Source organism: Sitodiplosis mosellana, unplaced genomic scaffold (assembly GCF_009176505.1).
Source record: "Sitodiplosis mosellana isolate CC-2019 unplaced genomic scaffold, AAFC_SMos_1.0 Smas_scaffold_6154, whole genome shotgun sequence".
Taxonomy (NCBI): domain Eukaryota; kingdom Metazoa; phylum Arthropoda; class Insecta; order Diptera; family Cecidomyiidae; genus Sitodiplosis; species Sitodiplosis mosellana.
Window position 1 is genome coordinate 37,123 of NW_022601395.1, and position 15,074 is coordinate 52,196.

The following is a 15,074-nucleotide window of genomic DNA, read 5'->3' on the forward strand; positions in this document are numbered from 1 at the left end:
GGGCTTGAGGCAAAAATACAAAAGTAGTACAAAGTCTAAATAAATGTAGACAATTTTCATTAACTTTTTCAATTCTTTTAGTGACACTTAAAAAAATGGATCCAGAACCACATTCATCGGAAGACCCAACAGATACCCAATCCAGTAGTTTGCAACATTTGGTCGCTCATGATGTTGCTTCTTTTGGCGTGGCTTGTGAATTACTTGATCTTAATCTGCCAACTAAACGGGATATCTTGCGGTATTATTTTTTCCTTGCCGAACGTGCAAAAGGCCAAAGCAAAATGTTTTCGTATAAAACATTTACTCCTCAAGTAACGGACAGATTGTTTGAAATTTGGAGTAAACTTAATATTGAACTTATACACAAAAGTAGCATCAATAGAAAATTGAATGCTTTGCTTGACGCATATCGTAATGCAAATAAACGAAGAACAACAGTCCTAACAGTATTCACAGAGTTCGTACAATCAACAAACGAATTACTTAATATTGGAAAATGTCAATGCAACTTGAAAACAAATGACTGCTCATGTGGATCTATTCCAGAAAACTTGAAAGATTTCATGCGCGATCAAAATAATGACAGAATACTAACGATACCGGAACACGATAGTGGAAGTGAAGAGACGATACCAACGACTATACCAACAATCCCAGTGAGCAACGATCCTACATGCACACCAGATGATGACGCTATGGAAGTTGATTTTGGAGAAAGTTCACAATCAGCAGGTGTACAAAATGTTCCACCACCACTAACATACACTCCCAGATACAATACTGAAAACTATGCTATGATGTGTGACAGATTTGGTGTGCATGATAGAATGGCATCAGCATTGGCAACAGCTCTGATGGACGACCTGGGCGTAAAAGATGCTTGTGGCAATCCTATCATCATGGATAAAAGTAAAATTCGTAGAGAAAAGGAAAAATGGAGACAAGAAGCGCTTCGTAAGCGGTATGATGGCTCAAATTTGCTGGTATTTTCATTCGACGGCAGGAAAAATGATGCTCTAACTTTAGAAAAAATTGATGAGAAGTGGCATACAAGGATGGTAAAAGAACCTCATCTAGTTGTTTTGAGGGAACCACATTCTCAATTGATAGGCTACACAAAATTGGAAAATGAATCTGCTGAACACAAAGTCGACCAATTAAGCGATGTTTTCCGAGAAAAACAACTGTCTCTGGATTCATTATTTGGTATATGCTCTGATGGTGAACCAACAAATACTGGCATACACGGTGGAGTTTTGCGACTATTCGAAAAACAGTTAAAGAGACCACTGCACTGGTTTGTGTGCCTTCTGCACTTTAACGAGCTTCCGTTTAGACATTTGTTTGACACTTTGGAAAAATCATCCACCACTGGACCACGATCAGCTACCGGAAAGTTGAGCACACAAATTGCTGATTGTGAAAAACTTCCGGTATGCAATTTTTATAGCTTATTCTTTACGATTTTCCATTCTATTTCTCAGCTTTTATGTTTTATTTTCAGGTGGTACCAGATTTTGAGAAAATCGCACTGAAAATATGCCTCCTGGTGAAATAGATCCAAAGGAATTATCTACCGATGCGAAATACTTGTACCAAATGGCCCATGCAATTTCTAGTGGTGACATTCCGACGGATTTTTCTTATAATAAACCAGGAGGAATTGCACACTCTCGCTGGCTCACCAAGGTCAATAGATTATTACGGTTGTATGTGACAACTAATAAACCAACTCAAAATTTAAGAATTCTGGCAAACTATATAATAAAAGTGTATACACCAATGTATTTCAATATTAAGTATTATAGCTCTGTTGTGTACGGTAGTACATTACTTTTTAAATTTATAAGTTGGACACAATATTTACAACCGAATTTACGTCAAGTTGTAAAGTAGTTCAAGATAATGCATATTTTGCACACTCAGAAAATATCTTGCTATCTATGTTGTTCGATGATAGAATGGAAAAACGAAACATTGCTATAAAGAAGATTTTACATTATCGAAAAGATCTGGTCGACCCAACGCAACTTAGAGTTTATAAAAAACCTTTTATAAACTTTAATTGTACGGACTATACAAATATGATTGACTTAAATGACGATACAATTTTATTCGAACCACCGTTTACGCAAAATTATTCGTATGAACATTTGGAGGGATATTTAGATTACGAAGATCCACCGTTCCCTGATCCAGAAATTCCGCCACACATACAAGGAACGGAAAGACACACACTTGAAGCACCTGCATTGAACTCATGCCATTTTCAGTAGAAGCAAACTTGTTGTGAAAGCGAGATAAAAGTTTTGAAGGAAGAGTTGAAAAATTTGGAGCAGCAAGTGAAACATATGAGAATTGAATATAATAATTTACTTGTAGAAAATTTGCAAGAGGACGTTATTATACGCCAAAAAAAATCGGAAATTGCCCAAAATAAATTCATGAATTTTGAAACAATCCTTTCAAAAGAAGTGTTGAACCAGCTGAATTCATTTGGCAATTCGCAACGAAACAATAAAACAAAAAAGTTTAAGTGGTCGTTCGAAAAAAGGTGTTTCGCGAAGTGGCATCAGTCCAGAGAAAAAAAATATTCTCGAAAGATTATACAACGAACGTATGAGCCACATACCGTCAATATTGGAATCGCGTAAAAATAATTTAAATAAACTCATTAGAAACGCGATTGATAATTCAAACAGAAAGTAATAATTGAAAATACAGTGTCATTTTCCGTTTTGTTCCATACCGCTTCATCGTAAAAATACACACACATAAAGAGACATAGTTTCGCGAACACGCCGAGTCAACATCGTCGCTAGGGGGATTTAACTACGTGAAAACTTGTAAAAAAATGATATAAATGCGCACGAAATTGTTACATTCACCAGAGAACTTGCATGATTCCACTCAGTTGACAAGTTCCGCATTAAAACAACATGCGCGAACGTGCGCGAGTTCGTGTGCAAACATGAAGCTGGACGACGCGCACACATCAGTCGTTCCATTTATTATATCTGGATTAACTTTTCCAACACTTTCTCCAGCTCTTTAAAAATATTTCCTTTGTCCATTTTATAATTATATAAATCTTTGAACTTTTGGAAAGGATGTGAAAAATCTTTATACACGTACACAACCAATTTTTAGTTTGAAACGCGTTTTAGTTGTCAAATAACAACTTGAAAAACGCGCAAAACCATAAACAAACTTGTGTAAACTTGTGACCGTGCGCGTCGGTACATACAACGAACGCGTCGAACTTCCGCGAATCAAGCAAACTGGCAGAAAACATGCTGAACTCGTAAGAGTTAAATTCCCCTAGCATCGTCGACGGATACAAATCATTACTTCCGTATTCTTCGTTCGAGTGCTACATTACCACAGCATCCAAAGCCAGTGCGCATAAATAAAAAAAAATCATCAAAAAAGTGCTGTTTTGCCAAGATTTTTGACTCGTGCCTAGTTGTGTAAAATGGGTGTGTATTTTGTTAATTACCAATTAAAGGAATAGTAAATTGAATATTTTATATACTGCCAAATTGCAGATTGGTTTGTGAAATGCTAATTTTAATAAGGTTTGTTATTTCAAATGTTCATTAGGTCGCCCTAAAAAAACTACGTCAAAACAGCGAGCAAATCGTGGAAAAAATTGGGCAATGCTGAAAAAGGCCGTTGATCAGTCAAAGTTTTGTGCCATCATTTTGGATGTCGATGATTCCGATAAAGAAAATGTTGAAGAAAACGCTGGGGAAAACGTGGGAGAAAACGGACCATCCACATCTCGAGCTCAAGCAAACCATTCCCAAGTTACCGATGAACCAGATGACGATTTAATAGAAGTCGTAGATGTCGAAACATTCGACAAGAATGGGTTGAAAGGGCGTCCAAAACCGTTGAATGCATCGAAAAATCTCTTTTTGATGATTGAAAAAATGAAGAAGGAATTCAAGGGGGAAGTGAAGGCGCTTCAACAGCGTATACTTTCGCTGGAACAGGAACTGCATGGAGACACCACGGAAAGTGCACAAAATGGGCCAATCATTGAACAACCGGCCAGTGGGTCTCGCAATTGGTTTAACGACGACGGAGAGCTAAATGTCAGCGCACTCGGTTCAATGCTCCACAACACAAGTTTCAGTGCAATGAGCGTAAGCGCCATACAACAAATGCTGGAAGATGAAGACTAAAGTTTTTCCATTTTTTTCGTGGCAAATGAATAAATTACTGAAGAAAAATAAATAAAATACAGCAATAATATTTTTGGGTGTTGTAAAAATACAACAAATCTTATAATTGATTTGGTTTTAATCATTTTCTACTTTTCAGCTCGTAACGGTCATTTCTGTGTTTCAGCTTGCATCATAGTAGCCATGAATTATGGTTTGTATACATCGACTCGAAAGCGTCGCTGGTGATGTTCTTGTCGTTTCGCCGCTTACACACTTCAAGTCACTGCAAAGCGACGTACAAAGTGTGTATGTATATGTGTGAGGATTTGCTTCGTCTTTTTCGGCTCTTGTTGTTGCTTTAACGCGCTAAGTTTAAATTGAATTGGATTTTGACTTTGCAGTAATACTTTTTTGTTCTCTCTGAAACAAATCCCGAGAAAAAAGTCATCGAACCAAATATACATAGTTTAATGTTTGTTTACATATGTATTTCGTTCCGTTCGAAACAAACATACATGGAAAGCGAGATTTTCTGAAAAAAAAAACAGCGCTGGACAGAAAAACAAACTGAACCAATGTGTAATTTATGTATATATATCGCATTATTCGAATAAGAACATTATTTGCCCTATATCTGATCATTTGATGCATGTATAATATAAAAATGATGGGTACGGGCAAAGGAAAATGCAGGCCGCGCTAGCGTCCTATCTAAATACATTATAATGAATAAGTACAAACTAATACATATGCATTTCTACTATGAATACGTTTCATGCTATGTGTTTTAATTTCATTTAATTTTGGAAATTGAAAAAAAAAACTTCTCGACAAAATATATTTTAAAACATCATTGCAATAAAAAAAAACTTCCAAGTAAGAATGAATATATTGATATTGAGTAAGAAAATTCGGTGAAATCGGTGAAATACTTGAATCAAACATAAACGTTTGAAAAACGTACGACGCGCGCCAAACCATAAGTGATGTCAAATTGTGTACAAAGAGTGAAGCAATAGTGCGTTTAATGCTATGTGCTATAGTGTCTCTGTTGATGTTGATCGCTGACGTTTATAGTGGTAGGGAAAATGCATGCTTCTTGTTTTTCGATAAGATTAATATTGGACGAACATTATTTGCCCTGTATCTGATCATTTGATGCATGTATAATATAAAAATGATGGGTACGGGCAAAGGAAAATGCATGCTTCTTGTTATGTAAAACAAAGAAACTTTGCTTGATTTCAATCCATTTCATGGATGTTTGATAAAAAAAAATATTAAAAATCATCAACCGAAAATGCGTGCCTTTTGTTTTTCGATTAACGGCATGTAAAACAAAGAAACTTTGCCTATTATCACTACTAGAAAAGCGAGAGATATTGTGGAGTAAGTATAATGGGACGTTTCTATTGCTTAAAAATCATGTTCCTTTTGCTTTCAAGAAAGGGATAGAACAGAGGATTTCAAGGGATGAAACGAATACTAACCTTGTTTGAGTTAAATTCTCCTTTGTTCCGGTTAAGTTGAACTTTCCACTTTCACTTCTGATTTATATATTTATATATTCACTGTTTTTCTGTAGTATTTTAGTCACTGTTGTCTTTTCGCTCACTATTGTATATATGTCAATGTATTTCAGGTGTTTATTGTATTTGTTCACTGATCTGGTCCACTTCTTGTTTATCTAAAAATTGTCTTTTCACTGACTATTGTATATATACAAACATGTGTTTTAAGATTGCTGAGCATCTCAGCATTTCGTAAGGCACGGATATATCCGAGCATATCGACGACGCATACAGTGGCGTGCGTTGCTACGCGCAGCCGCAACGACTCGACCGGAATGTGTATGTTGTTGCTGCGTGCAGCCACATCAACTGAACACACTTCGGTCGAGTCGTTGCGGCTGCACGTAGCAACACACGCCACTGTATTATACAGTATGCGTCGTCGATATGCTCGGATATATCCGTGCCTTACGAAATGCTGAGATGCTCAGCGATCTTAAAACACATGTTTGTATATATATGTCTCACTTTATTTCGATTTTTTTTCACTTTATTTCGATATTATTTGACTTTCCGCACAAATTGTTTTAAAAAAAAATTACGATTGAAAACTACGGTCTGAACACAACGAGCAAATCACAACTAATAATTCGTATTAGAAGAAATGTCAAACAAAATGTCAATAAGAATGAAGTATACTACAACAGAAAATGCGACATGAAATGGGTGCGTTTAATGATATGTCAAGAAAATAACATATAGCAATACGTATACTAAATGGATTTATAATCATCAACCGAAAATGCGTGCTTTTTGTTTTTCGATTAACGGCATGTAAAACAAAGAAACTTTGCTTAATTTCAATCCATTTCATGGATGTATGATAAGAAAATATTAAAAATCATCAACCGAATCGACATACATCACCTCTTGATTTATTATTTGTTCCTTAGACCTGGAATTAATTCAAATACGTTGAAATCATTTAAAAATGTGAAAATTACATTCGTTGCGACGTCTCTGCAAGGTGGAGGCATTATACGATGATTTTTTCCTTATAATTACGCTATTTATTTGTTATTTCGAAAAACAAAATTTTCTTATATATGCGAAATGATATTCATCATATTTCGTTTCAAATTCCCAAAGATGGCTATACACAAAGCGAAGCAAAACCTCCAAATGGATACGCAGACAACTTCAATTCAATCGGATGATTTCCATCATGTTTGACAGATATGACATACAACTGACATACAACGAGTAAAACTACAGTAGTGAAGACGCACTAAAAAAAATTTCGTGAACATTTTACATTTTTTCATTGAAAAACAATACAAATAAATACAAGAGTGTGCTAATAAAAGTGAGTACAAACAAAATTGTTGTTGAAACTTTTTTTTTATTTTAATAAAATGAAATATTTATTTACAGTGGCTCGTACCAAAATGGCTGGCAATGCAGCAGTGCCGAAACACAAGCCAGTTGCGCGTTTCGGATCCAAAAGTGAGTTTTCCTTTTTATTATAATTATTATTATATATTACTTGATATTATTTCAACGAATTGAAAAACGACATTTGAATTTTATTCCAATAAAATCTACAGCGGCTGGTACCAAATCACCCGTAAGTGCTGCGGTTCCAAGTGGAGCGGACCAAATCAAAATGAGTAAGTAATGATACACTTAATTAGAAAATATTCAATTATTTATATTTTCATTACTTAATCGATTCGTTTTGTTTTATTTTTCAGCTCTGGACGTGGAAGTGAAAGCGCTCGGTGCAAAATGGTTCCGCAGCAATGATTTGGACATCCGTGTGTCGAAGGAGCGGTATATGGGCACCGAACACTTGTGTGTCCACATTTTCGCATCGACGAAAAGTGTGGTGGTATCGGCTAAGATGGAAGCCCTCGGATGGGAGGCGGATATCTTGGCCGATGTGTTGCACCCGAAACATCTTGGGACCGGCCGTGGACTGATGAAGTGTTCCGAGATCCAACATCTCGGAAATCTCCAGATATCGCTGGAAATAAATCAGCATATTTACACTGCATCCCTCCTGCACTTCTCAGCGATGCACGTTACCAGAATTTTGGCTGGTACACAGCACATTTCACCAGTTGCGACTTCGGTCATATATTCGTTGAAGCGAGTATAGTGTGAGTACGGCTTACCAGTTAGAACGTGTGTACATAAGGCGCGAACTAAGACGACAATTCACTTCGCAAAAATTCGACCGCTTCGCACACACGTTGTAACTGGTAAACCGTACACACGAGCCACAGTTTGCTTTGATTCGCATGAACGAATGTATGACCGAAGAAGCGAATGGTGAAATGTGCTGTATACCAGCCGATCAACTGGTGACGTGCGTCGCTGAGTTGACGGTGAACAACAACCGATCAAAAATTGAAGTGACGGATGTGAACGCCTTGGTAGCCGCTGATACCAGCACATTCAGGATATTGGGTTGCGCCGCTTTATGGCAATTTGTTAACCACAAGGGTGTCGCTGGCAACTTGATGCTCCGTTTGGACTGTGTCAATTCAGACACGCCAACGAAGGTCAAGATGTCAGCAACACTCGATAGACCACAGGAAACACGTGAAGAAATTCACACGTTTTCCAAATACGACATCAATGACCTGGATTTCGGAATGTGCAGCGCGAAAACTTTGATTTTCAAAGTCACTCTCATCAATCTCGGTCCAGACTAAAGTTCACTTTGAACATTTTTCAAACATTTTTCAAACACTTTTCAAACATTTTTTTAGCATGGGCTTCTCCCTCCACCCTTTGGTGATGTAGGTTGGTTTTCTTATAGGTTTATTAAGTTTAAATAAAACGAATCCTCGAACTGAGGTGCCCGAAAGGGTAATTCGAATTAACTCAAAAACAAATTTGTTTTATTTTCATTTTACCCATTCCAGCTTAAGCGAATGGATAACAATTGATCAAGGAATGTTCGTTATTTATGCTTTCGATCGAAAAACAAGAAGCATGCATTTTCCCTTTCCCGTACCCATCTTTTTTATATTATACATGCATCAAATGATCAGATATAGGGCAAATAATGTTCGTCCAATATTAATCTTATCGAAAAACAAGAAGCATGGGCAAATAATGTTCGTTATTGAATCTATCAGGAAGTTCACAGCCAATAGCTTCACCGAAAAATAAAAGTCCAACGAAAGAAGCATGGTTTTGCCATATGTGTATGGTATCCAACACAGGTGACGAATGCTGTTCGTGTAGCGAATTCAAGGGGACTCATTCATTGCCTGAGCTCAGCAACGAATATTCGTTCTTCACATATGTGAAGCAAAAAAATGGGCATGTACAAGTTGCTGTGTGGAAAATAGTCACGAGGATGTAGTATGTCCGTTAGAGTGTTTTTCATATCTTTGAATAAAAAAATTGTGGTTTTCAATTTAAAGAGCATAAAATCCTGTTTCAAATTATAGCCTTAATGTGAAGCATCGATTGATATTGGCACGTCCCGAAGCAAAGAACACTTTGAAGCAAAATTTGTCTAATGTCTATGTATTGAATTAGTTTTATTGATGTGAACCGAGCCTTATGACATTTGACGTTCATTTCATTGGTTTTCGAAATGTCATATTGTCATAATCGTCGGTTTGCTCATACCGAGAACACATTTGGCGTTGTAAACACCGAGTCAACAAATCAATCGTACATTTCATTACAATAAAAACTACAGCAGTGTAAATTCCAATTCAATGTTTTAATTTTCCTACAATTCCGCTTATAATTCATATTATTTTCGATACAGGTGCGATTTGTATCAATTTGATCCGGCACATTGTTGAATTCAAGTGACTTGAGTGTGCGTATACTTAATCATTTTAATGTCTTCTTATTGTGAAATTCATTTTTGTTTCATAGCACGTAATATAAGCCATTTATAACGTGAAATATATTTAAACGAGTCTAATAATTATTTAACGTTTAACATTTGAACAGTTATATTACATTTTATGGAAAAAATAATGAATTTCACAATAATTTTGCAGTACATAATTCTGTTGCGTGACGTGGTAAAATTCATTTCAAGCGGTGATACCCAATATGAATTGGTTCCATTGTTCAGAGATGAAGAGAAACAGTTAATCACTTCTCAAAATCACTGCCATTGTTATCAATTCGAAGTTTTTGTCACTTTTGTGTGTTGCATCAGTGTGTATACCAAAAAAGGCGATAAATTCTCGTTCTGTTGTCGTTCAAACAAATTGAACTTTGAATTCGTTTTCAAACTAAATCGAATGTTTTTTTCTTTCTTTCAGTAGGACAGCAGCGCCACCTGCTACGTCGTTCATGGTTGTTCATTCTGACGTTTATTTGTCATTTGTATGATCTTGTAATCATTCAAACGCTTCGTGTTTTTAAATAAATGTTAATTAAAAATAGTGAAATAATGGAATCTCAAATAAATTCTGTGGAAGTGCCAATATTTTGGCCATCCCTTGAACAGTTTGCCAATTTCGGAAACTTTATAAAATGGCTAGAAGCGCAAGATCTGTCCTTCGCAAAAGTAAGTAATGTGAGATTAAAAAATACCACACCGCCGATTAAGGAGTCGAATGTTTTCACGTACATTTTTATGAGTTTTAATTCATTGATTTCATATTTTAGGTCATTCCACCACCAGAATGGGAACCAAAGTCGAAAATAATTCCTGGTGAATTCATGTTGGAGAATGTATATTCTCAACGTCACGACAAACTGCAACACGGTGGATACGAGATTATTAACACTAAATTGGACCCAATGACTTATAGTCACTACGTTCAATTGGCAACTGCAAATGAATGTGAAATAAACGAAGACAAATTTTGGGAAAATGTGGCCTCCAAATCTTCTTCAAATCTGTACGCCATAGACAACGACATCAGTCTATTTGGGGATGACGTTTCGCTGTGGAATTTAAGTAAATTAACGAAAACCCATTCCAATATACATGGCACAAACACTACAATGGTGAGTTCGCCAAAAAATTAAATTTTAGAAAGTTTGAAACCGATTAGATCGATTTATAGGTAGTTCCCATACAAAATGACCTATTTTTCGTTAAATACGTATGTTTTTTTTTTGAATAACAGAATATCGCAGAAGGAATTCAAAGACCATTTTCGTACTTTGCTGTTGGATCGTCTTGTTTTGGTGCTCATATTGAAGACGGAAATTTAAACTCAATAAATATTTTGCACAGAGGAGCACCAAAACTGTGGTACTTCATTCGCCAGGACCAAAACAAGAAATTTGAACAATTGACGAAAAAAATGTCCAAAAATATCGACTGTGATCTCTATGTGCGCCATAAAACTATACTCCCGTCACCATCAGTTCTTGATGCGCAGAAAATTGGATTCTCTCGAGTAAGTACAGCGTGTTTTTTTTGTGGTAACCGATGTTTTTTTCGAAAAAAATGATGAAAATATAAAAAATTCTTTGTTTATTCTTTTGAATCCATCATTTTTTAATTAGGTCCTTCAAAATGCGGGTGAAATAATAATTTCATTCAGTGGAGGCTACCATTTTGGGTTCAGTTTGGGGACCAATGAGGCAGAGTCTGTGAATTTCGGCTCAGAAAGGTGGTTGCGATTTTTGATGACTTCAAAATATGCACATGCTCGTAAGAGAAATATTTCCAATGTTTTTCTTAAATTATTCAATATCGACCCTCTGCAATTTCATCTTACAGCTACTCGGGAGATGAACAACACATTAACCTCAGATGGCTCTCCCGAATCGTCGATGATATCCGTTCGCAGGTATGTTGATGATAAGTTTGATATCAATGATCTATTGATTTGCTTCAATTTTCGTTTTCTTCTTGCAGTTTCCCTGTAAGATATGTGAAACCAATTATGATTCGGAGTCTGCATTAAGAATGCATAATAGTTTGATCCACGCACCAAAATTGAACCGTTTTCAGTGTAGTTTGTGCACGAAGCTTTTTACGACACCGTACAACCTGAAAATACACATGAAAGATATTCACAGCGCGAATAAAAGTTTAAAAACAGTAAAATCATTGAAAACAGTAGTGAAGAATAAAAATGAAGCAAAGCCCAAAGAAAATAAAACGGAAAAATACCGCAAGTTGTTAACATGTGTTGTGTGCGGTGTGACTGCACGAGGCACGGGAAATATGAACCGACACATGAAACGTCATCCAGGTAAATTATCACATGATACGAATGCAAAATTGAATTTACTTGAATTGAATTTCAATTTCCACAACATTCAATTTTTCATTTTTGTTCTGTTTTTTTAAGGAGTCACAACAGGAAAAGGGGCAAAGAGGGAAGATGTGACTGATGAGCATAGCCAAGGTAATGAAACGTCATGCCAACCCATCCAAGAAACAAACATGGGAAATAACTCAGATGGTAAATTTTCTCATAAAAATAATTAATTGAACGAATTTCAATCGTTTTTGATATGAATTTTTTCAACATTGTATTTTTTAAATTTAAGGAGTCAAACGGAAATCGACAACTCAAACTTCTCCGACAGAAAAAAAAACGGTGATTGATGGATATAGTCAAAGCAAAGTAATCTCCCTGAATGAAGATAAGAGCTCCCAAATGGTCGCAAATTTGGACAAACCAGCACAAGCCAAATATCGGATCCCTGTCAAAGGAAGAAAATTGAACAAACAAATGAAAGAAGTGCAAATGGTCGAACCACCACGAATGCAAATTGGTTCTAGTGGAAAAATTCCAAAGATGTCAAGATCAGTCTCATCTTTTGGGTAAAAGATTTCTAAAAAATAATTTATTAATTTATAGTACTTCATTCCTTCTTTTTCTTTCACTTATTAGAAAACTTGATATGGAAAACCTATGGACATACAAAATCCCGACAAATATTCGTAATATCGAATTCAACGCCGACGAATCAGCTTTCGAAATTCTCAACAGTTTAATGGGCCAAGCTCGATCGGACCAAGCTTCATGTATATCGACGTTCACTGCCATGATTCATTTAAAAGAAGCTTCAGAATCCAAACGAATCAGCAAATTCGACATTCAAAAAGTTCGCCTTTCTCTGCAATCAAGTAAGGATAAAATTTTCAAAATTGGATATGACGTAAGAAAAATATTCGTTTCTTATTATTTTATTTATTTTTAAACTACTTTTGAGCATAAAGTATATTTAAGTTAAAACAAATTTCAATATTTCAGGAGAATTTTCCAAATATTTTAAATGCCTGGAACGAGTCACTTTTGGATGGGCTCATTGTTGAGTCCATTGGAATGCCAGATGATGTGTTTTCAGCGCGTATGAGTGGATGTGATACTGAATTCATCTATATCATGATCACCGGGGGCTTCGACGATTTAAAGAATCGTTACAACAAGGAAATATTCAATATTAGTTTCCACATCAACCGGTTACCTTTCCAACTGCAGCATAATGCTTTAAAGTGAATAGGAGACCACAACCTCTTTGATAAGTTGATATCTTATCCTTCATTTTGGATCGAACAGCCCAACGTCGAATCTCACCAACTGAGGTAGTCATTAATACAATTCCTATTTTCAAATCAAAGACCTAATCTTCATTTTGTGTTCGATTTCACTTCAGCTGCGAAATGGCCAAGTCACTGAATGAAAACCAGCAGAAAGCTGTTGAAAATATAGTTTTAGCACAAAATCGACCGATTCCATTTCTGCTGTATGGCCCTCCCGGTACAAACACAATTTTTTAACGCATGAAACTTATGATCGTGTACTAAATTATTTTTTTCTGCAAAAGGAACTGGCAAGACGCGAACACTGGTTGCAGCAATTGAAAAAATTGTTCGCACAACAAAAAGTTACGTGTTGATGTGCGCTGGGTCGAACTCGGCATGCGATGAAATCACTGAACGTCTTTTGAGTGTTTTACGTGATGATGAGATATTTCGAATGTACGCCAAAACTTTCAACAAGAAAAAACTGAGCTCCAAGATCAGACCAGTTTGCAATTTTATAGATGGAGAGTTCAAATTTCCATCGCTTGCCTACTTGTATAAGTACCGCGTTGTTATCTGTACTCTTCTTACCGCTGGATCTTTAACGCGAGCTCGTCGATTGGACCCCAATTTCGATTCAAATCACTTTTCACTCGTTCTTATTGACGAAGGTGGTTTTGTTCAGGAGCCAGTTTCGTTGATTCCCATCGCTGTTTTTTTTTTACCATAATTATTTTTTGTGTTTGACATGAATTGAAAATTTAGATTTATGGAGTCAAATTTTCCAAACAACAATTTTTATCGTTTTTCCAATATTTTTCAATGTTTGCAGGTTTATGTAGTGAAAACGGTGAAATCAAATGTCCGATCCGAATCAATTGGATGCAGTTGTTTAGTCCACATATGCAAAAGAACTTAACTACAATACTTCATACATGGAATTTTTAATGAAGCAAGACTGCTATCAAAAAATGGATTCTAAGTGTATTGTACAATTGACAGAAAATTACAGAAATCATTCGGCGATTTTGAACCCGGTCAGTAAATTGTTCTACAATCAGACGCTTCAGTCCAAAGCACCAACGGGTAAATACTATTTACTAATTAATTGAAAATAGGATTATTTTATTACTATATCTGTGTATTTCATTGCCATTTTTGTTAGATACCATGGATTGGTTCATAGGGAGTTCTTTTTTGCCAATTAAAGAATTTCCTGTCATCTTTGAAAGTGTTCAAGGGGTATGCGAGAAGTCAAGTGACTTCAGCTCCTTCAATATGGCCGAGGTGACTGTCGTGATGAAGCATGTCACGGATCTTGCAACAAAGAAATGGAAGAAATGGAACGGAGAGCTAGTATCTACATCAGACATAGGAGTGATATCCCCATATCGAGCTCAATGCGACGAAATTCAAAAGTTATGTAAATCTTGTAAATTTGATAAGGTCACTATCGGTACGGTAGAAACATACCAAGGCCAGGAGCGCCCGATTATAATGCTGTCAATGGTCCGGTCTGCTGGCAAAATAAACAAATTCGTTGAAGATAGTAAGGTAAGTAACATTATATTTTTTAAGATGGTCACAAAAAGATCATCATTTAACATCGCTAAAGTGAACACCGTTTTTGGCCAATTTTTTTCACATACATTTTGATAGAAACCCCGAAGTTTATTGAAATCGAATCTGGTGACATATCATTATTTTGGTTTACTTTTGGAACGCTTATGTTGCTTTTTAAGAAACTATCAGTGCAAAAACATGTTTTTTTTGGGTGAGGGGATAACGTATGACAGAAATGGGGAAACGTATGACAAAAATGGGAAAACGTATGACAAAAATGGGTGGAAACGTATGACAAAAAATGGGAAAACGTATGACAAGAAATGGGAAAACGTATGA

The 15,074-nt window shown here is 36.0% G+C and overlaps 3 protein-coding genes across 3 annotated transcripts; all 3 read left to right on the forward strand.

Annotated features, from left to right (window-relative positions):
* The first annotated feature begins 692 nt into the window (after window positions 1–692).
* On the forward strand, window positions 693–1,561 carry LOC129574269 (uncharacterized). The gene is made up of 2 exons (XM_055456049.1): window positions 693–1,436; window positions 1,508–1,561. Exons 1-2 carry the CDS (start codon window positions 699–701, stop codon window positions 1,559–1,561), a joined length of 792 nt encoding a protein of 263 aa, XP_055312024.1. The 5' UTR covers window positions 693–698.
* A 5,367-nt stretch (window positions 1,562–6,928) lies between these two features.
* LOC129574270 (uncharacterized) lies at window positions 6,929–7,847 on the forward strand. Its single transcript, XM_055456050.1, has 4 exons — window positions 6,929–7,052; window positions 7,121–7,192; window positions 7,294–7,356; window positions 7,441–7,847. Coding segments are annotated over exons 1-4 (543 nt in total). The 5' UTR covers window positions 6,929–7,051.
* A 2,277-nt stretch (window positions 7,848–10,124) lies between these two features.
* On the forward strand, window positions 10,125–11,636 carry LOC129574271 (probable lysine-specific demethylase 4A). The gene is made up of 6 exons (XM_055456052.1): window positions 10,125–10,241; window positions 10,343–10,687; window positions 10,810–11,085; window positions 11,195–11,342; window positions 11,412–11,481; window positions 11,550–11,636. The coding sequence occupies exons 1-6, from the start codon at window positions 10,125–10,127 to the stop codon at window positions 11,596–11,598; spliced, it is 1,005 nt and encodes a 334-aa protein (XP_055312027.1). The 3' UTR covers window positions 11,599–11,636.
* The last annotated feature ends 3,438 nt before the right edge of the window (window positions 11,637–15,074 follow it).